The sequence below is a fragment of the Pezoporus occidentalis genome, unplaced genomic scaffold (genome assembly GCF_034315485.1).
Source record: "Pezoporus occidentalis ecotype Australia unplaced genomic scaffold, CSIRO_AGI_Poc_V1 ctg160, whole genome shotgun sequence".
Classification (NCBI taxonomy): domain Eukaryota; kingdom Metazoa; phylum Chordata; class Aves; order Psittaciformes; family Psittacidae; genus Pezoporus; species Pezoporus occidentalis.
This window is the reverse complement of record NW_026913426.1, coordinates 1468830-1484065: the sequence shown is the minus strand read 5'-3', so window position 1 is coordinate 1484065 and position 15236 is coordinate 1468830. Positions and strand designations below refer to the sequence as shown.

General features: G+C 45.0%; 2 protein-coding genes across 3 annotated transcripts; both read left to right on the top strand.

Moving 5' to 3' along the window:
* Window positions 1-641: 641 nt before the first annotated feature.
* ADAP2 (ArfGAP with dual PH domains 2) lies at window positions 642-7180 on the top strand. Of its 2 annotated transcripts, none has more exons than XM_062612703.1 (10): window positions 642-928; window positions 1971-2101; window positions 2783-2874; window positions 3012-3097; window positions 3402-3511; window positions 4181-4327; window positions 4466-4549; window positions 4953-5015; window positions 5899-5973; window positions 6186-7180. In XM_062612703.1, the coding sequence occupies exons 1-10, from the start codon at window positions 835-837 to the stop codon at window positions 6399-6401; spliced, it is 1098 nt and encodes a 365-aa protein (XP_062468687.1). In that variant the 5' UTR covers window positions 642-834; the 3' UTR covers window positions 6402-7180. The 2 variants fall into 2 exon arrangements, with proteins under 2 accessions (XP_062468687.1, XP_062468686.1); XM_062612702.1 differs by having other exon boundaries at window positions 645-928; window positions 5896-5973.
* A 154-nt stretch (window positions 7181-7334) lies between these two features.
* RNF135 (ring finger protein 135) lies at window positions 7335-15027 on the top strand. Its single transcript, XM_062612679.1, has 6 exons — window positions 7335-9001; window positions 9748-9834; window positions 10367-10558; window positions 11241-11400; window positions 12550-12651; window positions 13472-15027. The coding sequence occupies exons 1-6, from the start codon at window positions 8363-8365 to the stop codon at window positions 14005-14007; spliced, it is 1716 nt and encodes a 571-aa protein (XP_062468663.1). The 5' UTR covers window positions 7335-8362; the 3' UTR covers window positions 14008-15027.
* The last annotated feature ends 209 nt before the right edge of the window (window positions 15028-15236 follow it).

Sequence of the window (15236 nt, the reverse complement as noted above, 5' to 3'; positions counted from 1 at the left end):
CAGGACTTGTAAGGGCACCACAACAGCTAGCAAAAGACCTGTGTTGTATGGCTTGCACAACAATGATCTCTGGGGAAAATGAAACCTATTTCTACATTGGAGTATAAAACAGTTCTTAAACTCTCTTTCCAGCACTTACCCTTTATGTAGGTAGGTGAACAACTCAACTCCTCAGATACTCTGCTGCTGTTTATTTCATGGCTTCACACTATTTAAAAATGGATCAAAGGTACAATGCTCTTCAGTACCTAAAAAGATGGAAAAAACATGTCAGTGCTTTCAAGTGATAATACATCTCTGGTATAGAATTGTGTCATCTGCACACTACACTGTGGGTTTACCAGATTATACCTAAACTTTACCGAAGAACTGCATAATACAGTGCCATAAAGTAATGCAAGTTAACTATGCAAATTTTTATCTGAAACTAGTAAAATGAGAAATGTTTGAATATCTCTTACACTATTTCTGATTTAATTAACTTTGGAAATCCTTACTTTTTCACTTTTGTCTTTTTCCTCCCTTAGCTAAACCGAGTACCAAGTCACGGGCTGTTGGGCCCCGGCTTTACCTCGAACGGGGCACATTTCACTCACATTTGCAGCCCCGAGCGCTGCACCCTCGCAGCGTTTCCCTCCTCGCCCCTTCGGTGCCGCGCAGCTCCTCCGGAGCCGTTGCCGCCGCGGGCCTTGGCGCCGGGCCGGGCCCCGCCGTTCTCCCACCTCCACCCGCCGCAGGAGGCGGCCCGAAGGGGCGGCTCGGCCCGGCAGCGCCTGGCCGGGGCCGCGCCCCAGTTCCTCATTCTGCCGGGGCTGCGCCGGGCACCGAGCGGTGATGATGGACCGCGACAGCAACAAGACGGTGCTGCTGGAGCTGCAGAGGGCTGCCGGCACCGGGAACAGCCGCTGCGCCGACTGCGGGATGCCAGGTGAGGGGGCTCCTCCGGCAGCGCCCCGCCGCCCTTCCCTCCGTGTTCCTGACAGGAAAGTGGCGACAAGCGAGCGGCCCGCGGGCTGCCCTGGCCGTGCCGCCGGCCGGGCAATGCCCGTTCACCCGGGCAGACCACCCCGCGAGCCGGCTCCCCACAGCGGGGCTGTCGTCCCCTCACTTCGCATAGCACGGGAAGCCGGCGGGGTCCCGCCTCGCAGGTGGCCGCATCGGCGGGACCTGAGGGGCGGCCGTGCTCTGGGGGTACGGGACATGGCTCCCCTCAGCCCGGCGGGGGACAGCGAGGGGCAGGAAGCGGCCTCGGTGCAGCGGCAGCTTCGCCAGGGTTATTTGTAGGCAGTGCATGAGGTGGTTTTCCAGCTCCATGGGAATGGCTGGGCAGTGGGGCTGGTGTGGAGAAGGGCTCCCGAAGGCCTGCTGGAAAGCCCGCTGCGGGCCGGCACCCTGCGCTTGGTAGAGGTGGGAGTCACCCTCCTCAAAGTGAGAAGTAAATCAGTAGCTTACAGCAGCTGGAAGAAGACAACAAGGAGCTTCTGCTTAATGTGATAAGGGGAAAGAAGAGGCTGGCATAATGAAGGTGCAGCTGTCCAAGGAAATGGGTTTGCCAGAGCACTCGGATGCCTCAGCATCAGGGGAGGCAGCAGACACAAGTCCTTGCACTAAGTGGTTGTACTCAGTTGTACTCAGTAGCACTCAATGTCTGCAACATCCTTCCGTTGTTAATTCAGCAACAGCAGCTTCGTGTAGAACTAATAGCTGAGCTTTTCTGTGGCTCCTCGGCTGCCTGCACAGTCGCATTCATTTTCAAGCAAATAATCCTTGACAGAGCCTACAAATGCAGGGGTGCTGGGGAAGGCAGGTGCTGTTGCGCTGAACACAGTGAAGCGACAGCCACAAACAATAGCATGGGATTTGATGTACTATGTGTGAAGCCTGGGCTGTGCACCACATAAGCTTTTTCACCCTTGCCAGTGGCTGTGTCTTTTCTCATGTATCAGTTCATTCTTCCTGTTTGTGTCTAGATCCAGAGTGGGCTTCTTACAAACTTGGAATATTCATTTGTTTGAACTGTTCTGGAATCCATCGCAATCTTCCTCAGATCAGCAAGGTCAAATCCCTTCGGCTTGATTTCTGGGAGAACGATCTGATAGAGGTACAGAGGAAAAAGTGGTAATTCACTTGCTTTCCTCCACATTTCATCATACCCTCCTTTACCTTGCAATTCCTGTTGTCCACCATGGACAGAGGAACAAAGCCACACAGGGTCAAGTTAACTCCATCGGTAACTTTAGGGGGTTTTTAATGACTTACTCGATCAAATTGCATTGGTGAATTTTGGTTTCTGACAACCTGCAGCGTATATTTTTCTACAGCACACAGTAACTCCTCACTGTGGTTTAGAAGCCCACAGATATTTCCAGATACTATGTTCTATTCAGAAATCAACGTACTCTTCTTAAATATTGGCTCAGCCTCCCATCTTTCAATTGAATTGTGTTAATAATATAATCACGGTCGATGTCTAGGAGAATAAGGCACAGGGAGATCATAACTAATTTATCTCCTTATTTTCTTTTGTTCTTTTAATCAACAACTGCAATCCCTTGTTTCTTCCCATCTGGTTCAGAACTGTCAATACTGAAAAAGGCTCCCACCTAAAAAGTGCAATCTATCGTGCCAAAGGGAATTTGTAGATGTATGTAGAGATGCACTGTTATGGCAACACTGAGCAAAAAAGTGTAGTGCTCCCTTTAACACAAGTCTCGTTTTATATTAATGACATGGTATTGATTTTATAGTTGCTTACCTAACCATACCTTGTTTTGTGTTTCAGTTTATGAAGAAACATGGGAACCTCTGTGCCAAAACTAAATATGAGGCAAAAGTCCCTCCTTACTATTACATCCCCCAGTTCTGTGATTGCTTGTAAGTAGATGGGGTGTTCATTGTTGCAGTCTTTCACAGCTATTGAACTACTGCTTCCCTCTACAGGTCTCTTTGGTTGACTGGTGAAAAAATAAGAGTAGAGGCAGATCAGCTTTATCCATGTTTTCCTCTTTCAGGGTTTTAAAAGAACAATGGATTAGAGCTAAATATGAGCGTGAGGAATTTGTTGCCACCCGAGTCTGCCAAGATCCTTGTTCTGCAGGTAAAAGTTAGGATTGTCAGGGAAAAGGTGTTAGTGTTAAAGCCAGCAGTGCAGTGTTCTGTGTGCAGCTGTGAAGATCTTTAAGGTTGGCTTGTCGTGTTTGAACTCTTGGATGTGCAGGCACCCAGACAAGTGCAAGGGTGTATTCAGATGAGTTCTCTCGTTCTCCACTGATTTTTTTCATATGAGGTAAAAATTCTCAGCTGGAGAAGAGACTTGATACTCTGTGCCACCTCCCCACTTAGATAAACAGACCTGCTGTTGTGCTGCCCTTCTCTGACGCTTACCTTGGTCCGATATGCAGGCAGCCGGGAAGGATTCCTCTGGAAGCGTGGACGGGAAAACAGGCACTTCCGTAAGAGACGATTTCTCCTATCAGCAAGGGAAGGAGTGATGAAGTACTACACCAAAGAAGTGAGTTCCTCAGTCAGAGTTTGTTGCAGGTAGCTGGTCAACATCCATCCTCAAACCCTGCTCTTCACCAGCAAAGCCCAGCATAAATAGCTTTGTCTCTAGTTTTGCAAGCAAGGCCAGCCTGTGTTTGCAGGAGCCCAGATGTCTTCCCATTAACATATGTGCTATCTTAAGCAATTGCTCTTTTAGATTCAGCGCTTTTCCTCATCCTTTATCTTCACAATGCAGCCTCCTTTTGCTTAGTGAACAAAGGAAATGGATACTGGCACTTGAACAGCAAGATGAAGAAGAGATCTGTTAGCAGCTGTTACCAAAATATTCTCTCATCAACTACTGCAGCACCATCCTCAATGTGTCTCCCTTTGGCAGGGGGTGTAGCTAATTGTTCTCCAGCTCTGAGGCTGGAGATAGATAGACCCACCTCTTGCAGTTCAGACACATCCCTCTCAAATAGCAGCTCAGCATTTGTCAAGGCAAGGGAATCACTCTTTGAAAGTGATTTTATGTAGCACATAATTAAGGCTTAATATTTTGGGCATATCCAATATTCAGGTATTTTAGGATGTCTGCTTTTTCTTCATACATGTATGAGCTAGTTCTCATACAGCTAAATCTGTCCTCCATTACCTTCTCTGAGAGCACTTTAATATGATGTTTTTCATTTCACAGTTTGGAGGTCCAAAAGCCATTATCAGCATTGAGAATCTGAATGCAATGTTCCAGACAGATAAAATCCAACACGCTCATGGGCTGCAGATCACATACAACACAGATGGTCAAAGAAGGAACCTTTTTGTCTATCACGAAAGTGGAAAGGTGAGTACCACAAAGGTTTTTGTGGTACAAAAGTACATCCTTGCACAGAGGCTATAAGAAAGGAGAAAAACATTTTAGGGAGGCAGCACTCCTACTTGCTTTTCTTGTCTTTATGTTTGTGTTTGCTGTTTTCCCTAGGAGATTGTTGACTGGTTCAATGCCATTCGGGCAGCACGTTACCATTATCTCAGGACAACCTTCCCAAATGTCCCTGAGCCTGAGGTGAGAACTGAACAGGGCTTGAAGCTATGTAAACATAGCACAGGGAAACATTTTCTCACTACTGTCAGTCAGGTGCTCAAACAGCAGAGTATGGGTCTTGGAATGGCCAGAAGAGGGAGAAAGAAAGGGCACGCTGCATAACATGCAAAACCATTGTCAACTTTTAAGGCCTAAAAGTCTCTATGTGGTCCTTATAAAGTGTAATCTTTCAAAAATCTTATGTTCCTTCTTATTTCAGACTTCTCTTTACTGAGCAGCCAAAAAAAAACCCAGACCCCAAAAGCCAAAATTGACGGTGATTAGTTTTGACAGAAACAGAACAGCAAAGCAAGCTTGAATGAGACATGCTGTCCTGGTTTGGGCTGGGATAGACATAGACTTTTTTGTGTTTGTATTCTTCCAGCTCATACCCAGGATCACAAGAAATTATGTCAAGGAAGGATACATGGAGAAAACGGGACCAAAAGTAAGCACATACTTAGCAGTACACAAACAAGATTATTCCAGGTGGAGAGTATTTGATAATTCTGTGATGTTTGCTAGTAAATGATTTGCTGAGTGACTGTACGCTTCCTGGGTTGATAAAAGACTTTATATTCAAGCCTGTCATGTTCTTGGGGATCATGTTTTATTTTGTGTGGAAAATAAGACTAGGAAGGGGAATCCTCTTTGAAGAATAAGCAAGATGGATTAGCTGGCAGTGGACATGCAAAGTCCTGTGGTGCAACACAGAATGGATTGCTGTTATCTGCTAACTGCAGCTCCTGCTAGAACAGAACATCACATGCTGACTCCCCTACTTCCCCGTTTCTCTTAAAGTCTGTAGCACATAAATCACATCTGCCTATAGCAGCAAAGTGTGATTGAGAAATCCTCCACAGTGAAGCCTGTGGTTTGGTTTGGGGTTTTGTAGGAAAGTATTTGGGCCACTACCTCTTGGAACAGGAGGGGGAGATTTCAGGCATGGTGAAGGAGAAGATGAAGATCTGAGGTCTTGTTTGAACAGTGATTGCACATTAGCACCACTGGCCCAGGAATCATTCTCTGCAGTGCTTTCAATGGATCCATTTGCTGCAACTTTCTTAATCTCTGTAATTTGATCACTGGTAGAAACAAACTTGCCTGTCTTACCCAAATGATTGTCACTAAATGCACATCTCTAGTGTGAACCCAGGGAGAAGGTGGGATGAGGGCTGCACACAGCAGTGACTCACCCATTACCCATTATGGGGATGAATTAAACTGAAAGTCTCTGAGACATTTAAGCACTCCAGGGATCTGCCTTGAATAGGTGGAACTCCCCTGTGGGACTTGGTCTTTAAAGAACTTGTACCATCTCCTTGCAGCAGAAGGAGCCCTTTAAGGTGCGCTGGTTCTGCCTGGATTCACAAGAAAGGAACCTGATGTACTTTAAAAAACCACTGGTAAGAGGAGTGTTCTTTGCTATTCCACATGAAGGTGGGTCAGGAGGGAAGGGTCTGTTCTCATCCAGTTTTTCCACGGGCTGCAAAAGACTGAAGCAGGCTCAGTCTCAAGAGCTCATCTCCGTTGTCAGTAGATCTCTTTGAAGCTGAGCTGTTTGGATAGCACAGTGTCTGCTGGAGCTAATGGCTGTCTTCTGCTTCTGTCTTTCCAGGATGCATTTGCACAGGGCCAGGTTTTAATTGGAACCATGGATGAGGGATATGAAGTGCGAGCTGGTGTGCCCCGGGGAGTCCGGGTGAAGAAGAAACCAGCGATCACTGTGGTCACACCAATGAGAGAGTTCGTGTTTATATGCGAGAACGAAAGAGAGCAGAGGGAGTGGATAGATGCCTTAAATGGAGTCATTGCCCAGCCTTTGACTGGTTAAGACTAGCACTGAGTTCTGGTGAACTGCACTTCTTGGGCTCTGGCGTTGCTCTGTGGCCTCTTTCTGTTGGCAAGGATGGTGCTCCAGGCCCTAGTGACTCTAGTACAAGGGGCTGCTTCTTCAAAAACCACAGGCACAGGAAGGGTGGCAACAGAGAAATGGATAAGGGGGAGTGCAGTTATTCAGAAATGATCTGTGCCCCTGCAGAACCTCACTTGAAGTGCCTTCTTTCTTCCTACCCTCTGCTGCTTTTGAGCAGAGGAGGACTTCCCAGCCTGACGGGGATGAATCATCCAGTGTTGTCTCATGGAAAAAAACACCAAGTCAATGGAGAAAGTCCGACCCCAGGACTGGCATGCATTTCCTTGAGGACTCCTGCAGGTGCTGTTACGTCAGCTCCTCCTTTTCTTGCCTTGATCTGATGTCAGAAGGACTCCTGTACATCCTGAAGGACATACCTGACAATCCAGGCAGTGGCATGTATCCTGCCAGTGACGGGGGGTCATTGGTCACATGGGTACATAGTGACCGAGGGACAAAGGCACTGTCTCCTATAAGGATGATGCAGCGGGATCTGTTGGATAGATTTTAGATACCAATTCATACTGGAGTCACTGGATGTACTTCTCAGGGAGGAGCAGATTCAGGCAGCTGCATTCCATCTGGCTGTTCCAGACAGGAACATAGCGGTTTTCAACCAAGTGGGTTCAGTGTCTTTTACAGTGTTGCATTTTCAGCACTGTAAAAAATAAAACTCAAGAATTGTGGATGTACTGTAATGGACTCGCTCTAATGACAAACATTCATTGCTCCTTGCTTTCAACAATCTCTATTGCTTGACTTTTTAATGATTTGCAAATCCAACATGTGAATACCAAATATTTCCACATAGTGCCCAGCAAACCCAGATGAGCACAGGATGAACATATGCTGATCTGCCTCAGCACCTAAAAAACAGCTGAAGCTTAATGAGCTTGATTAGTCTGAGAATTGAAAAGCAGAAACTGGTTTTGAAAGTGTTATCTCCAATGACTTGCTTGGAGACACTTGATGAATGAGGACGAGCACTGAAGTGGAGGGTACTTCTTGATCAGGTACCATTCACATCCATTCTGTGCAGGAACTGATGAAGATGTGCACTGATAGGGTACACTAAGTATTTTCTTCCTCAATACAAAGTCTGAGATTTGGTTCTACCAAGCAGCCAGTCATTCAGATACTTAATTCTTCTTTTCAAATAGCCTTAGTTTGCAAATCAAGAGGAAGTCTTGCAGACTAAGTTTCTGGTTTTCCATCTTTTGCTGACAATTGCCAGCCAGTCTTAGATACCCGGAATAGTTCTCTTCTGCAGAAACGAGGAAGTGCTAATACTTGCAGGGATTAGCAAGATTAACTCTTTGGGTTTGGTTTTGTTTCCCTCTCTCTTCTCCCCCCCCTGCCCCCCCACCCCCCAATAGTGCAGAAGAATAGCTTAAGTGGGATCACCATTCTGCCTGTCTCAGTGAGCTCATCGCCCCCCAACTCTGAGCAATCTGCAGCAGTTTTGCCCGTGGATATGATCCCATGAACCTCCCTGTATTCCCTCTCTCCCTGTGCAACATGATTCATTCTAGTTCACATGCTGGTTCAGCAAATCTTTTCAACAGCCTAATCCTGCAGCCCTCAAAATGAATAGGAACGCACCTCCTCGCTTGTATGAGGAACAATGTCTTCGTTTGCTTTAATGTAGGTTTACTGTCATTTTGAGATGAACTGACTAACCCAGGATGACCTCACGATAGCTCTGGCCATCCAGTAGCTAAACTTCACACAGATGGGGCTCTGCAAGTGGTGCTGTGCCATGTTGCTTGCTCCCCAGACCAGCCCTGTCAGCAACTCTGATGGTTACAAAACCGGGAACTTCCCTGTGAAAATGAAATTGTGCAGATAACAGCAACTTTTTTTGAGAGTCAGTAAAAGTCATGGCCGGGTCATGGACCGCTCTGCAGTGCATGGCTACAGTCATGGCTACAGTTCATGTCTGCAGTCAACCTGAATCCTCGGACCAGGCTGCCGGCAGAGGAGGAGCTGGGCTGGCACCGGGTTTCCTGGCTGGAGCGGGGGTGCCCGGTCCCGGTGGAACCCAGAGGTCTCCAGCGCAGCAGGTACCGGGGCAGAGCCCGCCCTCCCGGCGCTCTCCCGGAGCACGGGAAGAGGAGCCGGGGAAATCGAAAGTCAGCGCCGCTCGGCTGCGCTCCGCCCCGCGCCGGGCCATGGCTGCCGCGGTGCCCCTGGGCCGGCTGCTGCGCGCGGTGGAGCTGAGCTGCGCCTGCTGCCTGCAGCACTTCGCGGACCCGGTGCGGCTCGCGGGCTGCGGCCACAGCTTCTGCCGGCCCTGCGTCCTCCAGTACTGCAAGGGGAAGCAGCGCGCAGTCTGCCCGCTCTGCCGGAATGGCTTCGAGCTGAAGGACCTGCGGCCCAACCGGGAGCTGGCCGCTTTGGTGAACCTGGTCCAGCAAGAGGTAAAGGAAGAAGAGTTGGAAGCACAGAATGAACCGAAGCTCTCCGCAGCTGTCGCCTGCAACGACCAGAGCTCGGCGGGAAGCCGACATAGGGATAAGGTAGGGACAGAGGCAGAGCGGGGCTCCTCCCCGGGACACTCTGGGACAACCCATGGTGTCGTGAACATGGGGACATGGCCACGACTCAGGGAACTTTATCTTTTTGCTCTCCACCCCGGATGCTTTGCATTTCCTGTGCTAATATTAGCGCTGTCGTAACAATATCGTGTATGTTGAGCAGACGGGTTTAGCTAAAGCAGTGTCTGGGCGGCATCTGATACACTGAGGACTGCAGAGCTGAACTGAAAGAACTGATAGCTGTGTGTGTTCAGCTGATGTACCATAGTAATAGTTAACTGTGCTGGGTGTTAGTTATTGCATCAGCATAGCATTGGAGACTGCCGAAAGAACACATAACATTATTATACAGTGCTACAGCTCCACCCAGCTGAATGGCACAAAATGGGACTGGTTCATTACCTAGATCTCTGCTTGAAATAACTCCCAAACTTGAAAGAGATGAGAAAAACCTGTTGACTCTCATTATTTTAGCACATATGTATATAAAATGTAATCTTCAGTCTCTGCAGTCTGAAGCTTAATTATATTTGAACATGTCATTGGTGACTGTTGCATATTGACTTCATTGTTACGATTTCCCCTCAGAATTAGTTGTGTCTTCAGACCCCTCAACCAGTCCAGTGATTAACTATGATGTAGGGATTTTTTTTATCCTGCTGCTTAACATAGACATGCTTTCTTTGAGAGGGGTATATGGATAAATGGTCCAATGTGTCACTTTAAAGGAGGAAGAGATACAGGACATCTCGAAGGAAATGGAAGTGACTATAGAGACCATCCACCTCTTGAGAGAAGAGCTCAGTAAAACAAAGGTACACATTGTACATTCATTACCTGCAGTTAGCTTTTGTTTCCACTGCCTCCTGGAGAGGCTGACTCCATTGCAGTCTTTCAGCCCAGTCTTTCAGTCCTTCTTTTGCTGTCACACCTCTGTTGTTATTGATGAGGATGAGCAGTGGCACCAGCTGCATTAACTGCTGCTTTGGCTAGCACAAAGGCTGCTGGAATTGTGCATGTTGCCTTTTCCTGCCTACCCCAGGAGTAAGCTGAATGTTTCCAGTGCTGTTAGATGCAAAATGCAAATCATAAAGAGGGAATGGTGATTTTTAGGAGCTGTCTAGCCAAGACCGCTGGCCATAAAATAGTAAAAATCCTTAACATGCCCAAAATCTGATTTCAGGTAGTGCAGGATAGTGTCAAATATACCTTATTCCTTTGAATAAAGGTGGCTGTTTCTCCTCTGCAAGGGTCAGTCAAAGAGCATGTTAGGTGGGGCAGTAGTTTCTCATATTCCACACTTCTGTCCTAATGAAACAATGAACTCCCATGTTTTCTGCCATTCAGGAATATACATCTCAGATCAAAAACCAGATTACAAGAGATTTCAGTTGCATGAAGGAATATGTTGAAAGACAGGAGAGACACACACTGGTGTTCATTGAACAAGAGCAAAAAGCAGCTGAAGAGAAAATTGAAGAGACTATTCAGCAGCTCTGCATTGAAGTGAACAGGCTCGCAGACATCACAGCTGAAACAGTAAGTTATGGAGTGGCAGAATATGAGTAGAAACTTAGGCTAAATGTCTTGGATAGCTGAATATGTACAGAGCACTTCCAGGTCCCCACTACACTATTCTCAGTCGAGACAGTGATCCACAGACATTGCTGTTACCAGGGAGAGTTTGGAGTGAGATATTCAGAAGGCCTGTTTCTTTTTGGAGGCTGTAAATGCAGGCTAAGAGAAAAAGCTCAGATATGAATTTCTACAATTCCTAAATTTAGGCAAATAAGGCTTATCCTTTTGTAGGTAATTTATCCTAGATCTCATACTAATACATGTTAAAACTTTTGGTTTGCATTCTGGAACAAGAAGAAGGTTTAACAAGAGAAAGTTTGTGTACACATATGTATATTTAAGGAAGTTGTAAAACATATATATATATATATATAAGAAAAATTAGTTCCATTCTTAGTTTTCTTGGGGAAAACAGAGTATTTCATTTTTCATTAAGAATAAACTATCCTTTCTTATTTTCTGTAAGATTTCAGGTTAGTTCTCAGATAATTATACCATAAAGGAAGCTCTTGATACAAAGAATAAGATTTTTGAGGGGTAACTGCTGTTCTTCCACTCTGGCTTTATAGTATAACCTGATATGCTAGATGAAATAACTGCTATTGTTTACACCTTCCCCTTGATTCTTTTATGTCATTACTAGAGCACCCTACCAGAGAGACATAGGTACAGAGACTTGCCTTCAATAATGGATAAAATTACACTTGATGAGAAACTGAATGTTGTCAAAAGTGCTGTGGAAGTTCTTAAGAGAAAGTTGGAAATTTTGCTTTTGGAGAAATACCCTGAGCAGTTAACACCAGGTGAGTTTTCCTTAGTTTGAAATCTCTTTCTTAGAGGGAGTGGATCTAGTAGGGTCCTTCAGAGAAAGCAGCTCTGCATCTGTGTGATTATTATAAAACCCCTTGCAGCTTTGGAGACAGCATCATTACTTTATACTTTCATGGGAGCCCAAAAGGAGAGAACTGACTGACATGCAGATCAGAAGTAGAGAATGAGACATAATCTATTTAAATATTTTTTTTCTAAACATAGAGTAATGTAACAGCAAAGTCTTTGCTAAAAGCAGACACAAAATTCCCTCCCACAGAAAGCTGTGACTAAGCAAAGCTCTACATCAGGTGTGGCCTTTGCTATGGAGCTCTCCTCCCAGCACTATCTTCTGCTGGAGAAAGACCACCAAGTGTTTCTGAGAGCAACTCAAGACTGATCTAAAATCCCACTGCCACCAAGGGGCAATCCTCCCCTTCCTACCCTTTCCAATACTCCCTGCCTTTTCCAAGCACTGGTCCTCAAAAAAACCCCACAGATTCTTATTCATATTTTTAACTCAGCATTTTTCTTATCTCAATCATTTCAGCAACTGAGTTTACAGCTTTGCTCCACAATCATTTTTTAGTAGCAAACCTGAGGAATCAGAGGGCAGAGCTGTCGGGAAGGAACTCTTGAGGACAGCTTTCATGATGAAGCCAATGTATTATGTAACTATACCAGAAAAGCTCTGCAAATGAGTCTTGTGAATATACACTATAATGTCACAGAAAATGAGAAATAGCCTTTGAAGTTTTAGGGCTGAATGTCAGGCTTTTCAGTCAGAGTTAAATAATGACTTTGCACATGCAAGTAACACAAGAAATGCATGATACTCAGAAATAAATGAACACTTAAAACTTCTATGACAGAAACTGGCTTATATGCATAGGAAAATCCAACTGCTTTGCCCATCTAACTCTTCTGACTACTCCATTCTGACCACACTCAGGATAGCAGTGTACAGTGTTTTGTTGATTATGGATAAAAATAGTCTATAGTTATTTTATAGAATCAAAAAAGCAACTCTTTGTTTTGTACTTTGACCATTATCTAGCTATTTATTTTCCTTTAGAAGCATGAATATTTCCTATTTACATTTTGAAGAAGTGCCTTAACACTTCAGTTTTTTCCATGTATAGTGGAACCACCAGACTTGGGTCAAGAGACAAGTGCCTGCTCCTTATCTCCAGAGTCTGCAGTTAAAAGTCCAGAACCAGTGAATTCAAGCCGTTTTTCCCAGTGTAAGTATGCAAGTCAGCATGACTGTTCCATAACAATATTCAAGTGACTGTGAGACTGTGGATTTGCTAAAGAAAATTGTTCTTATAAACAGCAGATCTGCTGTTCACCTGAAGCACAGGAAAACAATGAGGTTGCCACAAATGAATCAGTGACTGTAGCATAAGGCAATATTATACCTGCCTGCATATGCAAGATAAAAAGGATAAGAAACTTGCTTCCTGGAGGTATATAAGCTGTGTTGTAGATTATGCTCGCTGCAGAGTCTGAGTTGGTAACACAGGCAGTTACTGCACCTTACTGCTCTTTACTGTGTTAAGCTGTAATGATTCCAGTTGTCTGAATTCTGCATCATTTTTACAGAAATGTTTTTACAGTCAACACACAGTAGTGCAGCTGTAGCTTAAAACACAAAACAAATAGTTTTGCAGATAAAATATGCAAGAACATGTCTCAGTAAAAAGATGACTGTAAGTTTTATTAAGCATCCCATTTATTATTGGCAAAAGGGTCATCTTTTTATGAGACTGTGAGTAGTACCTCCACCCTCCCACTGGAGTGGATGAGTCTATCATGGATGTTTACACAATTGTGCCCGTTAAATGTTTCAGTATGCTCAGGATAGAGTTGTTAGTATTTGGATGATGGTTCTTGCTGGTTTGCAGTATTGAACTTTGATTAATGTGTATTGTATAATTATTGGTTTTCATTTCTGTTCTTGAATAGGGAGCCACATCCACTGCCATTTAGAATGCATGTAAATAGAGGGGATCTGCCTTCCTGTTGCCTGTAACTGAGAATATTTTCCTTTCTCTCTTCTAGGGGCAGATGATGTGACTTTTGATCTCAGAAGAGTCTATGAGCGCTTAGCAATCACAGCCCAGAACAGAAAAGTCATGGTTTCCAGCCACCCAACTGACTATGGACCATCACCCAATAGATTCTGCATCAGCCAAGTGATGTGTTCACAGAGCTTCTCTACTGGGTGCCACTACTGGGAAGTAATTACCAAAGACAGTGATGGATGGGCTGTTGGAGTTGCTCATAAAATGATTGGTAAAAGGGAAAAACTAGGAAGAACGGAGCATTCCTGGTGTGTGGAATGGCTAGGTCCCAGAAAGCAGCTGTCAGCATGGCACAGGAATCAAGAAACGTTATTACACAACGATAAACCACTGAAGGTTGGCGTTTTTCTGGAGCTACAGAAGAAGACCGTGTCATTTTACTCCATCACTGACAAAGAAATGCTTTTGCATACTTTTGAAATCAGTACCTCAAATCCTCTTTACCCTGCTTTCTGGCTATATGGCCTAGAAATAAATGGATCTTTAACTATAAGTCACACAAATGGGACATAAAAACCTGTTCAGAAAAGTGGCAGTTTTGCCTCTTACTGCAGAGCTTCTCTACAGGCTTCAATGTTTAGCACAGGAATTTACTAAGGAGTGTGTAGCCACCAAGGTTTTACTGGGAATTAGCAACTGATCCATTCTCTGCTCTGTTCTTCTTCATGCTGTGCTCAGATCTAACGATACTTCATCAAAACAGTTCCAATGTATGCTAAAAGTAGTAACCATCCCTGTGGGACCCGAGTGGATTTCTTAAGCGGCTTTAAGTACTCCCAGGGTATTTCTAGGAAGGAATGCACTAAGGAAGCTCTGAAGCTGAGGATAAGCTCTTCCCATGGACTTTGTTTTCCTACATTGATCCAAATAAATTACAGGAGAACAGACAATGCTATGGCATTCTGTCAAGTGTGCTTTCTTCAGAAAGATCTGATTGAGTAAGGAATGCTGAAAGGAAAGACTGCTATTGATCTCATGCATGAAAATCTTTCTCTTTAGCGGTAGGTACTAAATTCCAGGAAACACGCTTTGTATTTGAGGACCTGACATTCCAGGGAGGTGTCCCAGAACAACATTGTCTCATTAGCATTATTTTTTAGCCCTGCTCAGGCCAAAAGGTTGTCAGTCCTGGTGGCAGTGTGACCACAGGAATGAGTACACCACCATTGAAGCAGATGTTTCCAAATGTGTTTGTACCACCTAATAAATCACGTTACTGCACTTTTACAGAGCCAGCAACCAGCAGTGTCATGGAAAGCACAACCTTTTCTTGCCAGAAAGCCCAAGGAATCAAGAGGTTCTATGAGTTTCCTTGCCAGCATACACCATTTCTGCCCTGGTTTGTCACACCTTCCTAGCTGTAGGGAGATCCTGCAAAACCTCCTGGCAGTTGAACTGAGAGGACCACTGCTTCATGCAGGCAAACTGAGAACAGTTCCCAGGAAGCAAAAGCTTTTTCAGAAGAAATTCAGCATTCCAGAACCAAATAAGGATTTTAATGTGAATAAAGCATGTTGGGATTCAACTAGCTCATTTAACCAAGTCTTTTTAAGTCATTGACAGAACTACTGCTAATCTTCAAGATTACCCTCCTTTGCTGTCCCTGAACACTCTGAAAGCACTCTGGACTAAATACACATTGATGAGGTCCCGGAGGTGTTTGTATCAGCTTCTGCAGGACCAGGGGGTAGCTCTGCCATCAGTGTAATGCATTGCTCATGCCGCTGCCTCTTGTAGCACCG